The sequence below is a fragment of the Apis laboriosa genome, unplaced genomic scaffold (genome assembly GCF_014066325.1).
Source record: "Apis laboriosa isolate Shangri-la unplaced genomic scaffold, ASM1406632v1 scaffold5_cov152, whole genome shotgun sequence".
Lineage (NCBI taxonomy): Eukaryota > Metazoa > Arthropoda > Insecta > Hymenoptera > Apidae > Apis > Apis laboriosa.
The window spans coordinates 361,905-385,246 of NW_025223857.1; the positions used below are offsets into that span (position 1 = coordinate 361,905).

The 23,342-nt window shown below is 43.0% G+C and overlaps 2 protein-coding genes across 3 annotated transcripts; both read left to right on the forward strand.

The window, feature by feature from the left end:
* Positions 1 to 941: 941 nt before the first annotated feature.
* Positions 942 to 5,850, forward strand: LOC122718261 (FERM, ARHGEF and pleckstrin domain-containing protein 1). Its single transcript, XM_043943138.1, has 9 exons — positions 942 to 1,127; positions 1,615 to 1,719; positions 1,789 to 2,011; positions 2,088 to 2,211; positions 2,290 to 2,377; positions 2,457 to 2,612; positions 2,696 to 2,856; positions 2,968 to 3,042; positions 5,604 to 5,850. Exons 1-9 carry the CDS (start codon positions 942 to 944, stop codon positions 5,848 to 5,850), a joined length of 1,365 nt encoding a protein of 454 aa, XP_043799073.1.
* LOC122718073 lies at positions 5,841 to 23,001 on the forward strand. Of its 2 annotated transcripts, none has more exons than XM_043942753.1 (2): positions 5,841 to 14,061; positions 22,874 to 23,001. In XM_043942753.1, exon 1 carries the CDS (start codon positions 5,885 to 5,887, stop codon positions 13,955 to 13,957), a length of 8,073 nt encoding a protein of 2,690 aa, XP_043798688.1. In that variant the 5' UTR covers positions 5,841 to 5,884; the 3' UTR covers positions 13,958 to 14,061; positions 22,874 to 23,001. The 2 variants fall into 2 exon arrangements, with proteins under 2 accessions (XP_043798688.1, XP_043798686.1); XM_043942751.1 differs by having other exon boundaries at positions 5,841 to 14,065; positions 22,874 to 22,927.
* The last annotated feature ends 341 nt before the right edge of the window (positions 23,002 to 23,342 follow it).

Here is a 23,342-nt window from a genome sequence, read left to right on the forward strand (position 1 = left end):
CAACATTTCCTATTGTTTTATAATGTAACGTGATTGATCTTTTAAAGATCCCAGGCCCCGCCTTTTTCCGTTCGATTTAAGATGCTTCGTTCTTGGATCCATCAAGACGATTAAAAATGATTTTTTGATTTATTTATTTCTTTGAAATTTGATATTTTATATAAAAAATTTAATAATCTAATATGATCGATGAAGTTATATTACATAGTACCTATATATTTAAATTTTTAAGATCATTCATTGATCGACAAATCAACACTTGCAACCCTTTCAACCAATCTCTTAACGTATTCCATTAGCATCGTTCGATTAGTAGTATAATCGGTATAATCGTAGTTTTGACGTAACATCGTTCAGTCTTTTTGTTAAAATAAAATAATTTAACAGTGAATTGTCGGACGATAAATAGCAATTAGTAATTATGTAAACAAACGTAAGTATCTTTTTATAAAAAAAATATGAAAAAATATGAAAACATGAAAAAAAAGTTAGGCTAATTGCTTTTCATAATAAATTATAATCTTTGACTTTTAATGTTTGTGGATATACTTTTTTCGTCATAATGTCGTAATATTTTTTGCACTTTCTAAAAAATTGTAGGTGATATATGTATAAGATTTTATGATGCTATTCAGGTACTATTTACTTTTAAATAAAAAAAAAATAGAAAAAAAATTTTAAATAATTTTTCTGTGAGGATGTTTTCTGGTTACTTAACCTTTTATACTATATATTGTTAACAATGATGTGCAAATATAAAAGATTTATACAAAAGATTTTTTATATTTAATTCAATTTTTTTTCTTTGATAAAAGAATATCAAAGTGTATTTAATATTTTGTTACAGATGACAATGTAATAGTGAATTAGGAATCAAGTTTTCCATAAGGAAATAATTTATAATAGATGGTCATTCTACGATTCTCAGTAGATGACTGAAAATGAACGATATAGAAAGTATAAGCATGAAAGGCAGTGGAGGATCTAAAATGCCTCATAGTCATTCAACTCCAGCAGGTGTAGATGGAGGTAGTAGAACTCCTCCTACGACACCTAGGAAAGCTGGTAAAATGCTTGCTGTTCGTGTACAGATGTTAGATGATACAATTACAATGTTTCAAGTTCAGGTAATTTTTACAATTGTTTTTTGTGATTTATCAAAGTTTGAAATATAAATTTAGAAAGAAGATTTAGTTAGAAATACTTTCATATTAAATTTACAATGAAGACATTTACATTACTTGTTTCTTTTTTTTTATTAAAATATCATAAAATGTATATTAAAATTTTTAAGAATAGAAAAAAAATTTTATTGTTTATGCATATATGTATATGTATATGTATATGTAAATCTACTTTTTTTACAATAAAAAATTATTCACTTTATACTGTTTATGCATATATGTATAAGACTTCTAAACGAATAATTGGAGCATATAATTGGAGGTTATACTATAATATGATGTATTGAAAAAAGTATTGATATATTGATTTTATAAAATGTTTAATAAAGTATTTAAAACAATCATTTTAGAAATAATATAAGATAAATTGAGCACTTTTTACAATAAAGAGAAATTAGATTTCACTATTCTGAATTTATTTAAATTTTAGGCAAAAGCTTTAGGAAGAGTATTATTCGATCAAGTTTGTAAGCAGTTACATCTTTTGGAAGCTGATTATTTTGGTTTGGAATATCAAGAACTTAATGGAACAAAAGTAAGAAGTTAAAAAATATATTGATAAATAGTTATGATTTTATACTTACCAATGTTATTTTAATTACAGTATTGGTTAGATTTAGAGAAACCAGTTTGTAGACAAGTTGGATTATCTTTAATAGATCCGTTATTAAGATTTTGCGTTAAATTTTATACACCTGATCCAGCGCAATTAGAAGAAGAATTTACAAGATATTTATTTTGTCTTCAAATTAAAAGGGATTTAGCTCAAGCTTTGTTACAATGCAACGATAATACAGCAGCTTTAATGGCGAGTTATATCGTCCAGGGTAAATAACAATTCATTGATATTATGATAAAAATAAAAAGTGGAATAGTATTAGGACAAATGATTAATTATTTTAGCTGAATGCGGCGATTATGTGATAGAGGATTATCCAGATCATACATATTTATCAACTTACAAATTTGTGCCTCATCAAGATCAAGAACTAGAACGTCGTATTATGGAAAATCATAAAAAACACGCGTAAGATTTTCTTTTTATTATTCCTTAAATATATAATTTGTATGAATGGATTGAAAATATGGTCGTTTTGTCAAACAGGGGTCAATCGCCAGCAGAAGCGGATCTTAATCTGCTAGAAACAGCACGTCGTTGTGAATTGTACGGAATGAAAATGCATCCGGCTAAAGTAAGTAAAATGTAACTTGTTTATTGTTTTTTAATAGATGGATAGATATAGAATCATTGTATTTCATTTGTTATCAAAGGATCACGAGGGTGCATCGCTCAATTTGGCAGTAGCACATATGGGAATAGTAGTTTTTCAAAATTTCACTAAGATAAATACATTCAGTTGGGCTAAGATCAGAAAAATCAGTTTTAAAAGAAAACGATTTTTAATTAAACTTCATTCAGAGGGTTACGTAAGTAGATATTGTAATTTAAATATCGTTGAAATTAGAAAGAATCGAATTCGAAAATTGATCGTTTTCCGTGATGATTATAGGGTTATTACAAAGATACCGTGGAATTTTTTTTCGAAGGACGCAACGAGTGTAAAAATTTTTGGAAAAAATGTGTAGAAAATCATGGATTTTTCCGTTGTTCAGTGGTGAAACGAGTGGTACGACAAAAAACGCGTGTTCTCAGCCGTGGCTCATCATTCAGGTATGTGAATTTATGGTGTAAAAAATGTTATTTTTTTTTTTGTTTCTAATAAACGCAATATTATTAATATTAATTTAACGCAATTTCTCGATATTATTTCTCGATTATTAGGTATAGCGGAAAAACTCAGAAACAAATCGTGGAATTTGTACGGGATAATTACGTGAAGAGGCAAACGTTTCAAAGGTAAGTTCGATCATTGACGTAAAATGTCGTTTTACGATTGAACAAACTATTAATGATATCAAACTAGTAATGTGTAGATAGTGCATGCGTATAGTTATGTACTGTTCCTCCCTTAACGCTGGTTTTATATCATTGAGATACGTTATTATATTTTAATTAATAAACGCACTGATCTTGCGTGGTTAAGACGGGAGGTGGCACGGTCTTGCTTTTGCCGGGACATTAATTGGTATTTATCACGTCTATCGTTGTTTATGTCAATTTTAATAAGTAGAAAGAAGTATTTAACTCTGTTCATTTTGTACTTCCGTGTGTCAGTGTTGCCTGCTCGGACAGGGGTGGCGGGGAGTCAGGCTCACCATCAGGCACGATAACCCGAATGATCAATGTACCCTCTCTTTGATAGTGTGGTCACTAATTCTCGTCGTTGTAACGTAACACCTAATGATACGTACACTGCAAAAGTTACCATATTTCACTCTGTCCCAATTGAATCTTTTTACCAAATCAAATATTTATCCAAGTAGACTATTCTACGATATAGAGAATAGAGATTATCTTTCTTTATAATAATTTTATCCTTGTACATATAATTATATAATATAGGTGTACACGATTCTTTATCACGCAATATCGATGTTCAATTTACCAAACAATACCGTATTAGAGCGAAAAGCATCGTGTACTCATCGATAAATACGCGTCACCGTTTGTGTATGCACATTCTTATCAAAGATCTCGATGTATGCAAAAAATTGAGCATGCAAAAATAACGAATATTCGTGCGCAAATCATTTATACGTTATGTTATTTTAACGAGTTATTTCGATTATCAAAAATTAGATAATATATATAGTTTGAAATACGTATCGTACGTATCGGATTGGTTGAGCGATAATAACGGTCGTAACGGTAATTTTAATAAAAAGTTCAATAATTATCTCGACTTTTTTTTTTCAATTTTTCTCTCTCGTACTATGTTATTTTTTACCTTTTCGTAGCTGATCTCGAAAAAAGGTTATGAATCTATTAAAATAATATATATTTTGCGATTTTGAAATAAGCTTGAAAGAACTAATTTTAAACGCAATTCTTGTAAAAAATAGATATTTATTCTATATATATATATAATTCTTGTAAAAATTTAGATATTTGTTCAATTTTAATTTCAATTGCAATTACGATGCTACCATTAAAGATGGTTAAGATAACTTTAAATTTTTAAAGTTAACCAGCAGCTATTCGCGTCATAAATTATCCAAAGAATCATAGCGATTATGTTATAAAACAATTTCCTTTTACAAGTATTTTGTAAAATCGATTATTCGACAATAAGAAAAAATTTTTTAGGGTATATATATCGTAAGATATCCGATGATATCTTATTTATTCTATAGGATTTTGTACGATTTTTTATCATTTCGAGAACGTAACTTGTGATCGCGGACGCGATAAGTGACACACATTGAGAATAGCAAAGGAATATTTACGAAATATTAAAAGGGACATAAATAAATAGATAGATAGATAGATAAATAGATAGATAGATAGATAGATAGATAGATAGATAGATAGATAGATAGATAGATAAATAGATGGATGGATAGAGAAATAGAAAGAGAGAGAGAGAGAGAATGAGTGAAGAGAAGAAAGAAGAAAATAAAGTTGCGACCGAGTTAATCGAATGAAAGTTAACGAGAAGAAAAGATATTATGTTACGAAAGATAATAATAATAATAATAATAAGAAGGCAGAAAAACATGCGAAAAAACATTAGTTAGTTCTGAACAGGCTTGGCAATTTGGTAGCCTAAGTCTGATGCTGAACTTGACTCTCTCTTGCTCGCAGGTCCAATTCGTTCCGGCAGACTAGCGGTGGTAGGGCATTGCAGGGCTTGGAGGGGGGAGGCTATCGTGGGGCCACTCCAAGCAGCTCCCTTATGGGCAGCTCCAGCATCTCTGCCCACCCCCTCCTGCCCCTCGGCGATCCTGGTATGTACCATGACCGACACCAACCTCCACGAGAAACGCTTTCTTTTTCTTTTCTTTTTTCCCTTCGTCTTTTCTTCCCTTCTCTCTTTCTCTCTCTTCTTTCCTCCAATTTTTCTCTCTCTCTCTTTACCTTCTTTCTCTCCCTTTCCCATTTATACTTATTTCTCCCTTTCATTTTTTCATTTGTTCTCTAGCATTTTTTTTATTTTACTTATTTTTCTCTTATGTATATGTATATATATTGTATATGTATATATATATATATTATGTATACATATATACGTATATATACATATGTATATATATATATGTATACATATATATATACACATAAAGTATTGTAAGAGTAGAGAGTAGTAGAGTTAGCGTATTGCAATATAGAACGCTTTTTGAAAATGAATTTATCGAAACGGCTTGTTGTTGTCTCGTCTCGAGAAAAATAGAAGGAAAAGGAAGAGAAAGTGTGAAGGTATAAAGTATAAAGTAAAGGATTCTTTCGAGAGCGACGAATGAAACGAAAAAGAACGAGAATGAAAGAAATAAAAAAACGTAAAAATAATACGATTTCAGCCTTGGAAACCCCAGCTCTGTCTCTATCATGCGGCTCGATGACACTGGATTCTCCGACGACTGTGACGAGTGTCTCGATGGGAGGGACGATTCACCGTCGCGAAGACACAGCTACATCGTTTCGGACGCTTACCTCCATCGACGTCCATTCCCCGGCCACGCCCAGCCAGGTCCCAGCACAGCGGCAGATGCTTGTTGCCAGCAGCCAGCAGCGGATTTCATCAGCAGGTCGTATCAGCCCCTCTAACAGCAGTCCTCCCGAATTTCCCCCACCGCGACCTATGCCTAGACACCCGTGGCAGCGTTCGGCCAGTTGCCGCGAATTGTACGCGTCTAGCTTCGAGGATTCGGGGAAAGCGCGATCCTCGGTGGCCAAGGACGAGGAGAGGGGACCTCCTACCGGCGATCATCATCCCGTTTCCGACCTACCTTTCCGTCTACCGTCCCAAGGCGAGCTTGATAATCCCGTGACGCGATACGACGAGAGCAATCGATCGTACAGCGCTGCCAGCTCTAAATTGCCATCCCTCGATCACGATTCGGCGGTGGTGCCGGATCGCGTGTACAGTAGCTCTTATCCGGGGACATCCTCTTTATCGACCGAGTCGGGCCACGAGGAATCGGGGCCCGCCGGCGACCTATCCCACGACGATCTATCTCACGACTCTTACGAACTTTTGGAACGCGAGCACGAATTTGAATATCCGGAATCGTACTCGAGCCCCCGCGACGAGGAGGAGGAGGAGGGGGAGGAGGCGATGTCGGAGAGGAGCGACGAGGGGATCGAGCACGAGATGTTCCAAATGGATTCGGAGACCGATTCCTTCGTCAAACACCGTTCGATCAGATCGACGGAGAGGCAGCAATTCAAATCGGTGCTCGCCGACCTTAAGAAAGACGCTAGGACGAGATCGACCGATCGGTACACGAAATCGGATACCGATTACGTAACCGTCGAGTCGCGCATACAACGGTCGAGCACTCAGATCGAGAGAAAATTCGAGACTCGACACGCCAACTCGATAGAACAATTCCAACAGCAACAGCAGCAACAACAACAACAACAACAACAGAATAAACTCGCTCTTCCGCATCAGGATTCGGGTAGGAAGGATCCGGTCGTGTTGCAGGTGCAAAAGCAAAAAATGTCCGTGTTGAACGAGTTGAAAAGCTTGAAGCCGAAATACAAGATCACCCACGTAGACTCGGAGATTTTACGGGACGAGGGTATAATGCGGCCGAAATCTCGCATAGACGACGATCTCAGCCCCGTGGATTCGACGAATAGGACGATACTCGATCAACAACAAAGAGGTAGAACGGTTCGAGCGCGTAGTGTAGCTAGTTTGGAGGATCACGTATTGGTGTCGCGCGTTTACGTGGAAACGGGTAGCTTAGGCCGTGGCGTTCGTAACGGTAACAAGGAACGGAAAGCGACGTTGCAGGACAAAGAGAATCGTTCGAGGGCTCGCGTCGATTCGTCGAGGGAGCACGATCGTAGAAAGTCGGTTGAGAGAGGGGGGGAGCCGAGGAGAAAATTCGAATCCTCCTCCCCGCATCCTCGCCGGGAGGGGAGAGAGTTGCGCAGAAGCATCGAGAGGTTGGACGCGCGGGAGAGAAGTTACGAGCGTCTCGATTCGAGGATAGAAAGATCGTTGCTCCGCCATGCCGATTCCTACGAGTCGCGTGGGAGAAGCGTGGAACGTTTGGACATTCAGGGTTTGCGTAGCAGCACCGAGTATCTGAACAAAATTTCCAAGGACAGGTCGAGAGAGAGTCACAGGCACGCGGCGTCGGAGCGTCGAGAGAGAAGCGTGGAACGATTGGATTCGAAGGAGAGGAGGAGGAGCCCTCGGCGAAGCGGCAACGCCGCGTTCGATCACAGCCAGAGGCACACGTTGGAGAGGTTCGATTCGTTCGGCGGGAATAAAAGTCCGCTCGAACGTTTCGGAAGGGAGCAGCAGTATAGGGGGAAGAGCGTGGAAAGGTTGGACTCGAGGGAGAGGCCCACCTTCGATTTCGATCCCGTAACGATCGAACGTTTGAAGTCGTTGGAGAGATACAACAACAACAACAACAACAACAACAATATCAACACCACCAACAACAATAACAACAACAACGTCGTCTCGAAGGACAAAGGTGGTGTACACGAGAGGAAGGGGGAGCGGAGGCACGGGGAACGAAAGTACTCGGATTCGAGAAGGAGCTTGGACCACGAGCCGCACGATTGGAGGAGAGGCAGCGTGGAGAGGATCGAGTGCAAGGAGTCGTGGAGGAAAGCGGCGGTGAAGTCGATGGAGAAGCCTCGCGAGAGGGACGATTGGAGGAGTTTGGAGAGGGCGCGGAAGGACGAGGAGAAGAGGGAGAGGGAGCGCCAAGCTCAACGGCTCTCGATCGAGTCGAGGACCGACACCGTGATCGGCGTCCCGATCGAGATGGAGAATCTCAAGTCGAAGACCTCTCTGTTCACCGAGTACGATCCCAAGATCGTGGGCGGGGTCGTGTTGGGCTTCGAGGACTCTATGCCGAGCCACACCCCCGTCGAGCGTACCAAGAGCGACCCGAACCCTGCCCGACAGAGGTTGGGCTCGAACAGCAAACGTCACATACTGATGCATCAAAAGTCGATCGACTTGACGCCGGCCGACTCGGGCGACGAGGACCCGTTCTCGGACACGGCGGCCATGCAGAGGACCAACGTCGAGATACCTTACACGTTGCACAAGCGACACGTGATGAACGGCACCGCGTCCGACGAAAAATCCGAGTCTGACAGCGGAAAAACTGGCGGCTCGACGACCACCACGACGACGACCACCACTACCACTACTACCGCTACGACCACTACTACTACTACTACTACTACCAGCGTTCGAGATCTTCCCAAGTTACCGCTCAAGATGATCACCGATATATCCTGTTTCGACCTGTCGAAACTCTCCTCGATAGACAAACCCGCCAAACTCTCGCCCACACGACCGAGATCCATACTCTCGAGCCCCTCGTCCGACAAACCGAGAAGCATCCTGAGCCCCGTGTCCAAACTGTCGCCTACCGAACATTCGAGCAAGAGTCCGCCGTCGAAGGTCTCGTCGCCCGAGAAAACGATCTCGAAATCGTGTTCCACCGCGGAGAGGAAAGGCTCGTCGAAATTGTCGCCGATCGAGGCGAGCGTGACGATCGTCTCCTCGACGTCGTCGGCGAAAGCGTCCCCCACCGACCCGAGCGTGACCATACTCACGGTGCAGAGGAAAAAATCACCGACCGAGAGGGGAGTGACGATCGGTCAGAGGTCGTCCCTCGACTCGAAGACGAGCAAACCTTTGTTGAACTTCGCCGATGTGGTCGGGATGGAGATGAGGATGAAGCTGGAGAGGAAGTCGAGGTCCGAGAACGTGTCCGAGGCGAGGAGGGAGGACACTTTGAGAACGCCGGACGACAGTTTGGAGAAGCAGGACAGCATAGAGAAGATACCGTTGCCGGAGATACCGCCGAGGCCGGAGGAAGAGGGGAAGAAGGAGGAGGGGGTGGAGAAGGGGGAAGAGGAGAAGCCTAAGACTCTGGAGAAGCCTAGCATACCCGAGAAAACGAAACGTATATTGGAGAAGATAGAGTCGAGGTTGTTCGAGGCGAGGATCGCTAGGCCGAAGATCATAGACACGGGTTACGACGATTTCGTGGAGCCGGTAGCCGACCTCCCTCTGGACGAGGTGCCCGTCGTCAAGCCCGCCCTGGAGTTGGACAGCCTGAAAGTTCCCGAATTCGTTCCGTTCGTGTCGCGGCCCCATGGCGAGCCCCTGCGCTCGAAATCGTTGTCATTGGCCGAGGAGAAGGCGCCCATAGACACTCTCCTCTCCCCCGAGGTGGAGAACAAACACTTCGTGCCGGACGTGTCCCCGAAAAGGGCGAAGAGGGCGGCGAAACAGGAGCCGAAGAAGGATTTCAAGAAACAGTCCAAGTCGCTCGAGGCCGACAAACCCCCTCTCAAGAAAACCGCCTCGAAGGAGTCGCGCGCGTCGACACCGAGCTCCTCCAAGATCGACAAGTCCAAATTGAAATTGGGCGAGATGCCTCAGGAGATCATCATAATAGACTCGACCGACGTTGCGCCCGAAGTGAGCATCGTTCAGAAAGGCAGGTCCAAGTCGATCACCCGATTACCCGAGAAGGAGGAGCAACAAGGGAGCGGGAAAAGTGGCGCTCGAGCGAAATCAGCCTCTGTCGACGACGATCTCATAAAAATCGGCGCCAGCTCCACGATGAAATCGGAAAAATCGAGACCGAAGTCGTTGGGCATATCGAAGAGCTTGAGCGGAGGCGCTGAGAGGAAAGACTCGGCCGAGAGGATATCGCCCAAGAGAACGATCGTTGGAAGAGGAGGCGCGAAACCCCCCACCACCACCACCACCACTGTGGAAATTAAATCACCCACGTCGAAGGAGACGGTCACGTGGAAAGCGCAGCGTGGAAGCCAGAAGCAGGAGACGGAGGTGGGAGGCGATCGAGAGAGGAAATCGGGTCAGACTCCTGTTCTGTTTGCCCGCGCGCGACTCGGTCTTTCGGAGGGGAGCGGGATAGGGGCGCTTCAGAGGCAGGGGGCGACGCAGTCGCCCACGTCCCAGAGGCGGGCGAAATCGTTGGACGCGCCCGTGATCGCGGTGCACAAGCTGCCACCTGTGAACGCGTTCTCGAGCAAGGACGACACCGTGGAGGAGGAGACGGCCGAGGAGGGGGGGAAGCCGGAGGAGGCGGCGAGGCACGCGACGACAGCGCCCTCGAAGACGCAGGTGGCGCAATCTATACAGGTCGAGGTGTCCCCGAATCATAGCACGACGACGACTACCACGGATCACACCACGGTGCCCGAGATATTCACGGATTCTCTCTCGGTGACCGAGACCTCGGCCCAGTACCTCGAGTCACCGCTCACCGAGTGCAACGAGATCGTGGCCAGCGCCGATTTGATCCCCTACGAGAGGGACGCGGTCCGGTTGGAGGCGAACGGGGGGAAGGACACGATGCTGGAGTCGGTGAAGGTGGACGAGAGAACTAGATTCATCGATCAGAGTTCCGTGGAGTCAGGGGAGCAGGAGGTGGTGGGCAGGATGGGGGAGAAGATAGATCTGTTGACCGTCTCGAGGACCGTCGATTCCTCGATCCCTCGGAGATCGAGCAGCGACGAGGAAACGAGGGAGGAGAGAAGGACAAGGGGCGACGTTATCGAGGTAGATCTTCCCGACGTGACGGTGACCGCGGCAACCATGGAAACGATAACGTTCCCCAAATCGATCGATTTGGACGATGGCCAGGACATGGTCAAGTCGCCGATTCAGATCTCGATCGAGGAGTGTTCGGACGAAGAGCAGGAGGAGGAGGAGGAGGAGGAGGAGGAGGAAGAGGGGGAAGAGGAGGAGGAGGAGGTTCGAAGCGAGGGGGAGGGGAAAGAACCGGAGGGGGAGGAGAACAAGCCGTTGGATTCCGTGGACACGAGCGAGGACACGCTCGACGCCTTGGACACCCAGGTCCACATGAGGGGCATCGACAGCGAGCTGAGCTCGCCTGATTACGGCGTCGACAAGATGGACGAGAAAACGTTGGTCGAGGTCGAGCTGACCCCCGAGTACTTGGAGATGAGACGAGAGGACGAAGATGGAGGTGAATTGATAGCCGAGGAACTGCCCAAGGACGAGGAGGAGGAGGAGGAAGAGGCGGTGATAGTCGAAGAGACGACAGCCAAATTATCGACGGACGAGCTCGTAACCTCGAGCTCGAACCGTTTGTCCGTGGAGAGGAAGCTCAGGTTGAGCAGCGAACGTTCGAGGAGCGAGGAGACGGTTACCTGGACGCCTGATCGCGAGGATCCGGAATCCAGTTCCTGTTCCATCGCCCGGCCGCTCGGGATCGGGCAGATCCAGCCGATAGTTGATCGTCGAGGGGAAACGATCGAGGACGAGGGCAGCAACGGTTCCCTCAGGCAGCCCGAGTTCACCGCCTCCACCTGGAAATCATTTCCCGCCGAGAGTTCCGGCAGCTCGAGCGCCGAAGAGGGTTGGCCACCTCCTGGCCAGGACGAGAACAACGCCGTTCAATCGCAATCGGAGGACAGCAACGGGCAGAACGAGGACAGTTTTCAGGAGGATCTGGCCGATTTCCCCGGCACGTTCATCTATCCTATCGGCCCCGATATCTTGACCAGTTGCGGCACTTTCGCTCTCACGCGTACCCTCTCCAGGATATCCGAGAGATCGACCACCTCGGAACAGGACAAGAGCGATTTGGAGGATTCGTTCAAGCCTAGCTCGAGGTCGCCGAGTTTGGACGACGAGTCGTTGATATCGAGCGATCATCAACTCTCTCTTTCCTCCGACCCCCCGTCAGGTACGCCTCTCCCTTCTATATCCGAGGATCGACGCACCTCGTCCGAGTTGCCCGATATCCCGATAGACGTGACGATGGGCGAGCAACAACAGCAGCAGCAACAACAGCAGCAATACGAGAAGGAGGAGGGGGAGGAGGAGGAGGAGGAGGAGGAGGAGGTGGCGAAACGTCAAAAAGCGAGATCGAAATTGCAGGAGCAAAGTTCGGAGGATTGGCCGACTCCTCCTAGCTCGCCCGTGTTCGAGCCGCCTCCGTCCTCCATGGTGAGTCACGTGGAGACGTGTTATTCGGAGATCAAGCCCGAGGAAGCGGTGAAGGTGACGGTGACTGATAGCACGGAGACGCCGGATCGTATGGAAGCGGGCAGCGATTCGAGCGATGAGAATCGAACGTTGCACGACGATCTACACTCCACGTTCCTCGAGGATGGTCAAAGCTCAACCTCCGCTACCACTGTGGACGGTACCGTGAAGATAGCGATAAAACCGAAGTCGAATTCTCACGTGACAGGTTCCTCGCACAGCGAGGACACATCTATGGGTCTCTCGATGTCCGAATGGTCGAGTTCGAACAACACGGTACGCCAATTCTGTCAATATTCGGGCACGAAATCGGACGACAATTCGTTGGCCGAGCTCGGCGCATCGATCTCGGATTGGTCGGGTAGCACGACCGTGATACCTCAGCAACACTCTTCTTACTCCCTGGTCGAGAAGAGTCAAAGCGACACGACCACGAGCGACAAGAGCGTGACGAGTATGAGGCCGAATTCCAAGTGCAAGACGAGCGAAGGCTCGCCTCTCGCAGCGCCCTCTTCGCCGCCTTTGCCACCGCCCCCCTCCTCACCCCCCATTACCTCGCCGCCGGATCATCGTCACGCCTCGACGTCGTTGGATGTTGTCGAGGAACGATCGAAGGCGAGGAGATCGATCGAGGGTCAATCGATGAGGCGGGGCGTGTCACCGCCTCGGATAACCCTGACACGGAACGAGTTCGACGAGGAGGCGATCGACGACGAGTTTCGATTGATTTCGTCGGACGATGGCTGCGACGCGCCGCTACCCATTCTCGAGGAGGAGGAGGAGTTGGACGAGCAACTGTTGGAGAGTTCGCTCGGCTCGAGAAGAAGGAGGAGGGGACGGGAGACGGGGGAGGGGGAAGTGGATCGGTTGTACGACAACGTCCCGGCTATGAAGTACTCGAGCGGTGATCAGATTCGAATGGAGGTAGGACGTGGGGGTGGTAGCTCGGAGGATATGCACGAGAAGTATGCGGATTTGGGCACGTTGGGCCCTCGACAGGTCGACGACGATTGGTCGTTCGAGGAGGAAAGGGAGGAGACGATCGTGGAGAGGAAGAAGAGGGGCGGCGGTGGTAGATCGTCGAATTTGTCCAAGTTCGAGCGAGGTTTCTCCGAACCGATGGAGGTCGGCAGGTATCACGAGACGAGATCGACCGAACGACCCGTTCTCGTTCCTATCAGGGCGAAATCGACGCCTTATTACTCAACGACGAGTTTGAGCGGCGAGTCGACCACTTCGAGTCCACCTATGCAGATTAGAACGCAGATTCGTACGAAAACCATGTCCTACTCGTCGAGCAGAAGCCCACAGAGTGAGGGGGATACATCGTCCAGCATGGACAGTCCCGTACACACGCCTGTTCACGGTCAGATGGCGGTACGCCGAAGAAGGCGAGAAAATTTGAAAAGGCGCCACCGAGTGGCGGTCGATGTCGAGGGGAAGGACGGTCAGATTGTTTCGAGTACCGATTCGAGTTTCGACGTGGCTACCATTCCGCCACCGTTGTTGGCCGTTGAACGGTCGAGATCCGACGTTGACGACGAGGAGGAGGATATCGAAGACGAGGATGAAGACGTTGAGGACGACGAAGACGACGAGGACGACGAGAACGACGGCGACGATGACGACGAGTATTCGGAGACGAAGGGAAATCGACGACAGCAACGTTGACGGGACTGCTAACAGTTCGAGATCTCTTAACTTTTTTCTTTCTTTTTCCATTCGACGATAGGATCGTCGGGAATATATCGATCTCGTATAAGGATAATTATTTAGTAGGTTTGTTACACGTGTTTTAGAGATTCGATTTAATTTGATATACGTATACCCGTAAACGAATCTTTAATTCATCATCTTGTACGGGACGATTCGGGGGGAACGAAGCTACTCCTACTATAATGATTAATAATTATATCTAAGAGAATAAGAAAGTTATATGTGACATAGGTGATGAGAATTTTACGTATGAAATACGTTAAAATTTAATTTATCGTTGTCGTCTCGTTGTCGCTCCGCGAACGTATATACCATGGATACCGCGATAGATTTAGGACGACAATCATTGTTGGAGAAGAAGCTTGCATCGTTGAAAGAGGGAAAGGAATTTTAGTTTGGAGAATTGAATCTTCGATAAGCGACGGTCGGTAATGACTCGATCGTAATTTTTTATTTGTGTCTCGTTTCAGGACGGAAGACAAGTTGCTCAACATATAGATACTTATTACTAAACTGTTTATCGCGCACTTTCATCGCGTGGAATTGCGGATTCACGGTAAGAGTGGTTCCAAATGGAATAAAACGCGTTTTTAAAAAATCGTCGTTTTTCGTCGTCGAAAGATCGAATCGATCGGAAACGTTTATCCCTTTTTTACCGACTACATTTTCCCCCCATCGATAACTTTCTCCCACGGTGCTATTCTACGAATTTCTTTAGAAACGATCGAAAGTTATGTCGCTCGAATAAATTTACTCGAACGGATGCAAGGTTTTCGCTTTTCAAGGTGATGGAAGAGATCAAGATCGTTCGTTCCAAGCTCGGAATTTCCCTTTTGTGTCAATTATAATATTGCACCGAGTGAAAGTGTCGTATAGTTCGATTTAAAGAGGCTCGAGAACAGAGAAAGAATATTTTCATGGTTTCGATGCATTTTCTTGACGAAGAAATGAAGATCGGGTCGGAGATGATATAGAATAGTTTGTATATTCATTTTCTTTATTCCATAAACGATTTAGGATAAAAAAAATCGTATCGAGAATAAAATGTGTACAGTATATCAATCGTTTTTCTGGCGTTGATAAGGGAAACTTGATATTAACAGCGCACGAAGGGTTGGATCGGTCGAGGTCTAAATTTGTACGACGATCGATATTGATATAATGGAAAGAAACTCAGGAGTGAATAAATATCCCGTTAACGCCGTATTAACGCGTAACGTTACGTCGAGCGTAAAGGCATCGATACGTAAAAATATCTTTGCGCGATATATTTTATCCTAACGAGAATTTGCGCTTGATAAAAACGAGATACGCGTACGAATCTTTTCCTTTCTTTTAATCTTTTTCCTTCTTTTTCAAATTACGATTTTGGTTACCCTCGAAAGAGGCCAAATCGATCGAGAAAAAGCAATAATTTATTCGTAAGAGACGAATAGTTGTTGGCGGGAGTAAGGCTAGTGCCCTATGATTTTTCTACCGAGGGGAATAAGAATCGAAAAAATTGGCGATCGGACGGTGACGGATTTGTCGCGAGTTTAAGTTGCATCGACGAGCATGTCGATACGATGTTCCAATCTACGTGACTGCCACGCGTAACATATCGACGTATAACGTAGTCTGATTCGTCCCTCCGATTTTTCTACGCTTAACATTTTTCTCGTTTCGAAAATTGATTCGTTTCATCTGTATATGTACGTATGTACGTCGAGATCGAGATTGACGCGAGAAAAAACGAAAATCGTTTCTTTATCGGTCGTGCAAAATATCTGTTTGACATTTTCGGGGCGTGCAATATTGGGAATATATATATATATATTCGAGGGAAAGCGTGGCAGTTGTAGTAGTGGATTAGCCCGATTTTTAGCTTGCGTTTCAGGTCGATCGATCGATCATCGACGTTCTGTGATTCGTCGCGAATTAAAAAAAAAAAAGTGCGCGCGAAAGGGGAGGAGAATGTATATATATATAATCGTGACGCGATTATAAGTCGAGATCACGCCTGATTCCTTCCGGGCGAGTAGGGGTGGCTCGTTTGAGACGACGAGAATCCTCGTCCGTCATGGAAGCGTATAGACGATCACGTTGATAATCACGTTGAATAATCGTTAACTTACCACCACCACGTGACCATTAATCGCCACTCCATTTAGTCATTGTTACGCTATTATTGCTACACTTAATTAAAAAAAGAAAAGAAAAAAAAAAGGAAAAAAAAAAAAGGTTACTAGTTACTACATCGTAGAACGCAGTGAAGATTATACGAACAAATTAATTACGTAATATTATTTACGTATCGCGAAAGTGAATACGCGAATAAAAGGAATATGCGATTAGAGAGAGAGAGAGAGAGAAAGAGAAAGAGAGACGATGGCGAAACTCGAGTTAAACTCTTTTTACCGATCACTGCGCATGCGATCGGTAAGATTTGTTGGGAACGCCCCCACGTTGTATTTGCTCATACATATGATGTATATGTCCTTTCCTCGAGAATTTACCTTTTCGCTTACGATTCCTCGAAGCTATGCACGATTCGCAATTTCTTTCGAACGCAACACCGCGTTTGTCGGCTGTACTCGGTCGAAATCTGACGGCGAGCTGCGAACAAACATCGACGACGACGATAATGACGATGATTACGACGATGACAGCGACGACGACAGAGTAGCAGAGAACGAGTCGCGCAATTTTGCGTTTGCATGCTGAATCTATCGTGAATCGACGTTGTTGTATCCGCTGCGATGTATTCACCAACTTTATCAAATGGCGGAGAAAACACACACACACACACGGTGAAGCACAGTAAGCCGATCTCGATAACGATGGGCACTCTATACGATCGAACGAGATTTTATCCAATTCGTTTCGTTCATCCATTTTTCAAATCAAACAATGTATCATCAACTGATCATTTTTTCGTGCCATTGTTCAATTATCCATCTATGCTTTCATGGATACATATACCGTCCCTGGAATCGTTGCTTTCTTTTCGAGTTCCTCTATTTATTCTGGCTCGCGTTTCCTTTCCTTTCTTTCCTTTTTTTCTCTCTTTTTAATGAAATAAAAAACTCTTCTGGAAGAGAGTCGAAAAGTGCGAGGTTTTGGTGATCGACTTCTTTAAACGAAACCTTATCCTGTAAACAGAAGAAGAGTATCATCGTATCCTCGATCTATCGTATATGAGTTCCTTTCTGTCAGTTTAATGACTTGACTTGTCCTCGTCTTGCATTTGTGCATCGTCAATCCTGTCCTGCCATCGATATTATCATATTACACACGCACGCGTCTCTTCGAGCACTATTTTCTTTTTTCCTTCGTATTTCTATTTCGTTTCTTTGTTTTATCATCGCATCATATCACTTAATAATAGCCTATCATCTCTTCATTCACTTCCATCCATCGTTCTTATTTTTTTTTCCCTCTTCTCTTTCCAACTTGTTTCGTAGTTTGTTTCGTACGCGTGCGTGTTATTCGATTACTCGCAGCGCGTATGATGCGTCGTGTGCCGCCTTGAGATCGTTGTGTCGTCATGTTTTCGAATCTAAAACCAGTCTTTATCGACCATCCGTCTAGAAAAATCTAGACTTCGAAGAAAGTAATACGAAGACGAGCCTACTCGATACCGCGATTTGCCTGCCAAATTTATCTTACTTACTTACCTACTTACTTTTTAAGCTTCAGCTTTCGCGCTTCTCTTTGAGAAAGAAATTGAATCCGTTGCCAATGCGTTCGGTAGCACACACTCGCTCGTTTACGTTTTTCTTTTCGTTACGAGCGAATCACGATTAAGTGGAAAAAGAGAGACTACTTTAATCTGACGAGAAGTTAAAACTTCAATCGGTTTATGTATATCGATATTAGCAAACGACTGAACACTGTTCGTTACGATAAATAATGTACATGTTATGTGTAAATATATACACGTATGCCAACGAATACGTGTATATGTTTATATGCAATATATATATATTATATATATAATATATATATATATATATATATATATATGAATTTATATTTAATTATAGACGTATAAGACGGTTAGCACGCAAAAGTCGCGACACTTGCATTAGGGAACAAGGTATTAAAACTCAAAGTGTATCCAGACAACTTGTACGATCATTATTCTTGCGATTATTCCCGTGTACGATTTCTTTTATCGATCGTTTATACTCGCTTTACGTTCGATTCGAAACGAGAAACGGACACGACGTTTATCCATCGTCGGTCGATTCTCGAATCGTTCGCGATTCGATACCTCGTGAAAAATACGTGCATTGCGCATACGTATGGGACATATAGGGAAGGGAAGGGGAAGACGAAAGACGAATCGGTTAACGCAGAGAACGGAATTTCCATGTACTCTACGTATGCTTTTCGACAGGTGGTGAATACAATCGTTGGAACTACGCGAACGGCTATGTGAACTCGCCTGCTTGGCACGTGCCACTTCGTGTGGCGCAGATTCGTAACGTAATGGTTCACGCAACGCCACGCACTCTCACCAATCGATTCATACCGGCATACCCACGTTGAGACGGGACAAAGAAAGAAGTACCACGCTACATCTCTGAGAGAATCGGACCCCTTCTTCTTAACACGCTATGTGAACGGAAAGAGAGAGAGAAACGGAGCGAACGTGGAGAAAAAAGAAAAGGGACGAAAGGGAGAGAAGACGTCTTCCTCGCTCTTCCATCCACGATGCTTCGTTCGCATTCACGAGGCCCCGTCATGTTCACATGTTTATTATTCTCTCGTGTTGCTACGTGATCGTACGTGTACCCTACGATCCTGCGGAGGAAAGAGAGAAGACGAATAGATGGATCGATAGACTTTTGCCAACGACCATCTTTCTTTAACCGTTCTCATCCGGTACGAGTAGTTCGAGATTCGTTAATCGTTGTTCTCGCGATTACAAGCGCGTGCCGTCGTCTCGGCCCCATTTTGTTCTCTCTCTTACAACATCCTCCCCCTCCTTTTTTTAGACATACAGATTTCGCACACCTTCTATTACTCGTTACTTGTTCGTTCACTACCCACAAACGCCATTTGCACTGCATCTTTAGAAGGTAGAGGAATAGTCGGATCGATTTCTTCCAAAATATCGTATCCGAGCACTATTTAGAAATTTCTTCGTTTTTTCTCCATTCCTCCCAAACTTTTCCCATTGCAATCTTTCATGTACGATATTGCTTGGAACTTGTTGCTTCCTCTCTTTTCTTTCTTCCGTTAACATTTTAAGTCTGATTTGTATAGTTGCCATCTTCGTTGCGTTTCTCATACTGGTCGATTCCCAGCTTTTGAACTCCTCGTAAAGTAAATCGCATCCTTTGACGTATATACATACATATATTGTAGAATTCACTTTAGCTTGCCTCGTTGTTCTACCCCCCCCCCCCCCACCCGCCCGTATTGTGCGCAGAGATGTGAATTTTTCACGAGACGTCGACGCGCTTTTGCGGGTCGCGAATATTGTGAGAAAACCGATCCCATTGAACGCGAGTAACCGCAGCAAACCGTGTTTACTAACCGTCTCGAAACGAAACTACGAAAATCGATATTCCAATACGCGTCACAAGCGAAACGAATCGCGATGCAATGATTTAAACTCACATCTCTAGTTGCAGTGTGGTACTTGACTTTTCCGTATACGCACATTCGCGTTGAACGTGTGTCAACCATTTTTTACTTATACTTAGGAACCTTGTGAACCATTACGTAGCGAACCCTTTCACGATTCACCAACGATTATATATATATATATATATATATATATATATACATATACATATATATATATATATATATATATTTCTTTATATCGCCTGCCACGATATCTCACACCGTATTATTACCCGTATTACCCGAAGAGAAAACCACCCCTGACGATTCAACCGATTCACACACCGAACGCACCCTTACACACTGTGTCACTTATCGCGATACTTGTCTATCGTTCTTGCAACATATGTATATGACACACCATATGATTGTACCGACTTTCTAAGTTCTCTCTTCGATCCTTCTTCCAGTGTTCACACGCTCGCTCTTTTTTTCCACGTCGATTTTCCAGATACGATACGATAACGATCGATTTCTGTATCGCGATGGGAAACTATATATATAGAATCGTATCTTCATCAACCCGAGCATTCTCTCCTTACCGCTTGCTCGATTACAAAAAAATATTAACCATCTTAATTAATCGTTTCGTTTTTTTACGTTCTTTTATCTTATTTCTTCGCCTCGTCGCATTACGGTGTTGCGATCGAAGTGTGTATCAATACTCTTTTAAAGATGTTCTTCGATTGTTTTTCATGGTTCGATTAGTGCCAAACAATTTTTGCGAATAAATCCAGTTTTAATCGTATATTTAGAATCATATTTTTCTTCGGTACATTTTTTCTCTTTCTTTTTTCTTTTTTTACATAGACGGAAATCCTCGTCTTCCACGAAACGTTATCGTAGCGAACTTGATTAAACGACCTTTTATAAACTTTTTATACGTGTTATACTCTGAAAGGATTACATAGAACAAAAACGTAGTTTCTTCGATTTTTTTTTTTCGGAAGAGACAGCTTTCGATTCTACATTCTCACGTGTCGTTGGTTCTTTTCCAATTTTTATAAGGTTTGATTGTAATATTCGAGAAGCGGGTCAAACTGAAATGAAACGATCGAAATGAATTTAAACGGATGACGACGGAGGGAAGCGAGGGTTATTCGTTATTATAACTTGACAATGATAACGCGTGTCCGTCGTGTTGGCGCTCCTCCAATTTGTAATTTATATTTTTTTTCGATCGTTTATCGATATGACGTATATTTGTTAACTTTCTCTCTCTATATACATATATATATATATGTATATATATATATATACATGTATATTATATATATTATATATAAATATATATGTATGTATATATTTATATACAAGTATCTATACATACATATATATATATATATTTACACACAGCATGTGCAAACATATGCTGACACATTCACGACACATACACAATATAACACACTGATACAGGATATCGATAATACGCGGTGATTTCCCCTTTGAAGATATATATCGAAATTCAATTGTGATTCAAAGAATACAAGGAAAAAAAATGGAAAGAGGGAATCACGGCGTTCGAGGGAAGGGAAAACGACATTTCAAGCGTAGGAAATCTCTATTGTACATTAATTATTGATACATTAATTATAATAATAATAAATTATATACAAAGTCATATAGCCAGAGGTCTTCTGTGATTCCGCTTTTATGTTTTTTCGATATTTTTCGTTTCAATCTCTTCAACGATCTTTCCCTTTTTTTTTTTTTTTCTATCGATATTAGGTTTTTTCTTTCGATTTACCGTTCTCTCCTTTCTCTTTCTCTCTCTTTCTCTCTTTCTGATTCTCCTATCCTTTTCCTTTTATATAAAATTCAACGTTATTATTATTATTACTTATTAATTTGTATACTTATTAATCATTATTTATTATTATTAGAGGTATTTCTCATTCCCTACGCGTCGTCCTTTTTCTGTTCTTTATTACCGTATCTTTTTATCGCACTCCCGGATTCGTTGGTCGACCGGATGACAATACGATGTGTGAGTAATCCCTAACAGTGCCTTTATCTTTAATGTCAATGATATGTTATTATTACTATTTTTTGCCGTTGTTTCGACGATTTTATAATGGCACTATTTTCTTTCTTCCGTTCAAGAGTCTGTGGATGTACTTAACGAATTAGTTTCGCATCTTACTCGTTTATAGTAGTGGACACTTGGATATATTTTCGTTATAATTCGACGCAAAGATGGAATGGCTTCTTCTAGTCTTTTACTAAAAAAAAAAAAAAAAATTAGGATATTTTTTATTTGCCTGAGATTACACGCTGTCGAAAATAATCGTGACTGTGTGCACATCGTAGGATTTTGCATGAAACGAACGTTCCCTTTTCCTCGAAATTTATTCTAATATTTAACAAAGGTATTATTATTATTATTATTATTTTTCAAATTATTCTAGCTATTTATATTAGCTTTTTAGACATTAATTTTCTTATATCGTAGTTATAGCATCGATTTGCGGCACGAGAAATTAACAACGTAGAAATTAACTATATAGAATTCGTTTGAGAAAGAATAATAGTAGATCTCTTTTTTTTTTTTAAACGCATTCCCCTGCACGATCTTCGTGTATGTGTATATATACCACTTCGAGACAAGTACAAAAAGTTTTTGCGGTTTGTAACACGATCATAATTTTCCATTTGGCCTTGATATTTATGGATCTCACTGAACACGTGGTCGTCAAAGAACCTGACAGTATCGAATTTCAGTGGAGCCACACGTTATGCATGTACGTTAAACGGTTTAAAACCGCCGCAACTTTCGAAACGTTTTGTCTGTTAAGAAAGAACAATTTATTCCATCCAAGAACTTTTTCTCTATTTTTCTCTCTATTTTCTCTCTCTCTCTCTCTCTCTCTCTCTCTCTCTCTCTCTCTCTCTCTCTCTCTCTTTCTCTATTTCTGTCTTTCTCTCTCTTTCTTTTTCCTTTTTTTTTCTTTTTCTCTTTTTCGTCGTTGTTGCGAAATTCTACCAGGTTCTATCGGTATATGTTTAATTAAAACAATTTCGGCCTAAAGTCAAAAGAGACCGATAACAGTGCACCGTATTAGCATGCGATTCTTTTTTCGTTTCGAGCTCAACTTTTTTCCTCGACCTCGTTCATTTTGTTATCATTTTTTTTTTCCCCGCCCTTCTTTTTCACCTCCGCAATTTTTATTATCAAATTCTCTTTGTTCGAATCGAAACACGCGACACCCGATTACTACAAGGATTCTTTCTCTTACTTGTCTTCGTTTACAGATACCGAGACAGATAAACAGGGAACACCGGCCAAGAGGCAACAGGAGAACAATAACTCGGTTTTCGCCAATGAGAAATCCCCCGAGAAACGGTCGAACGGTATCGTAGTGGAAACGAGTAACGCCAGTATGGTGAATACCCCGGATCTGAGCCCGGTGAAAAATATAAGGAACGGGGAAGTCGAGGATACCGAAGTTCGAAAAACTAAGGTGATCTTTTATTCCATCATTTTCCATTTCCATCGTAATTTTCGTAAACACGTTCGTTGTATAATTGTAATTTTCTTTTCAATAAACAGAGATGGCCAACCGATAAGGCGTATTATATAGCCAAGGAATTACTTATGACCGAACGAACATACAAAAAAGATCTCGATATGATAAATGTGGTAACTTGCTCAATTCTTATACGTTGTTGAATTATTCTTTCGATTAACTCGCTCTGTTCTTCGTCATTCATTATTATTATT

Bases quoted from the DNA above. Each gene is read 5' to 3' on its own strand.
- LOC122718261 (XM_043943138.1), top strand. From the start codon at position 942: ATGAACGATATAGAAAGTATAAGCATGAAAGGCAGTGGAGGATCTAAA. The intron at 2,857-2,967 runs GTATGTGAATTT...CTCGATTATTAG, and splicing joins AGCCGTGGCTCATCATTCAG to GTATAGCGGAAAAACTCAGA. The intron at 3,043-5,603 runs GTAAGTTCGATC...ATACGATTTCAG, and splicing joins AAGAGGCAAACGTTTCAAAG to CCTTGGAAACCCCAGCTCTG.
- LOC122718073 (XM_043942753.1), top strand. From the start codon at position 5,885: ATGCCTAGACACCCGTGGCAGCGTTCGGCCAGTTGCCGCGAATTGTAC.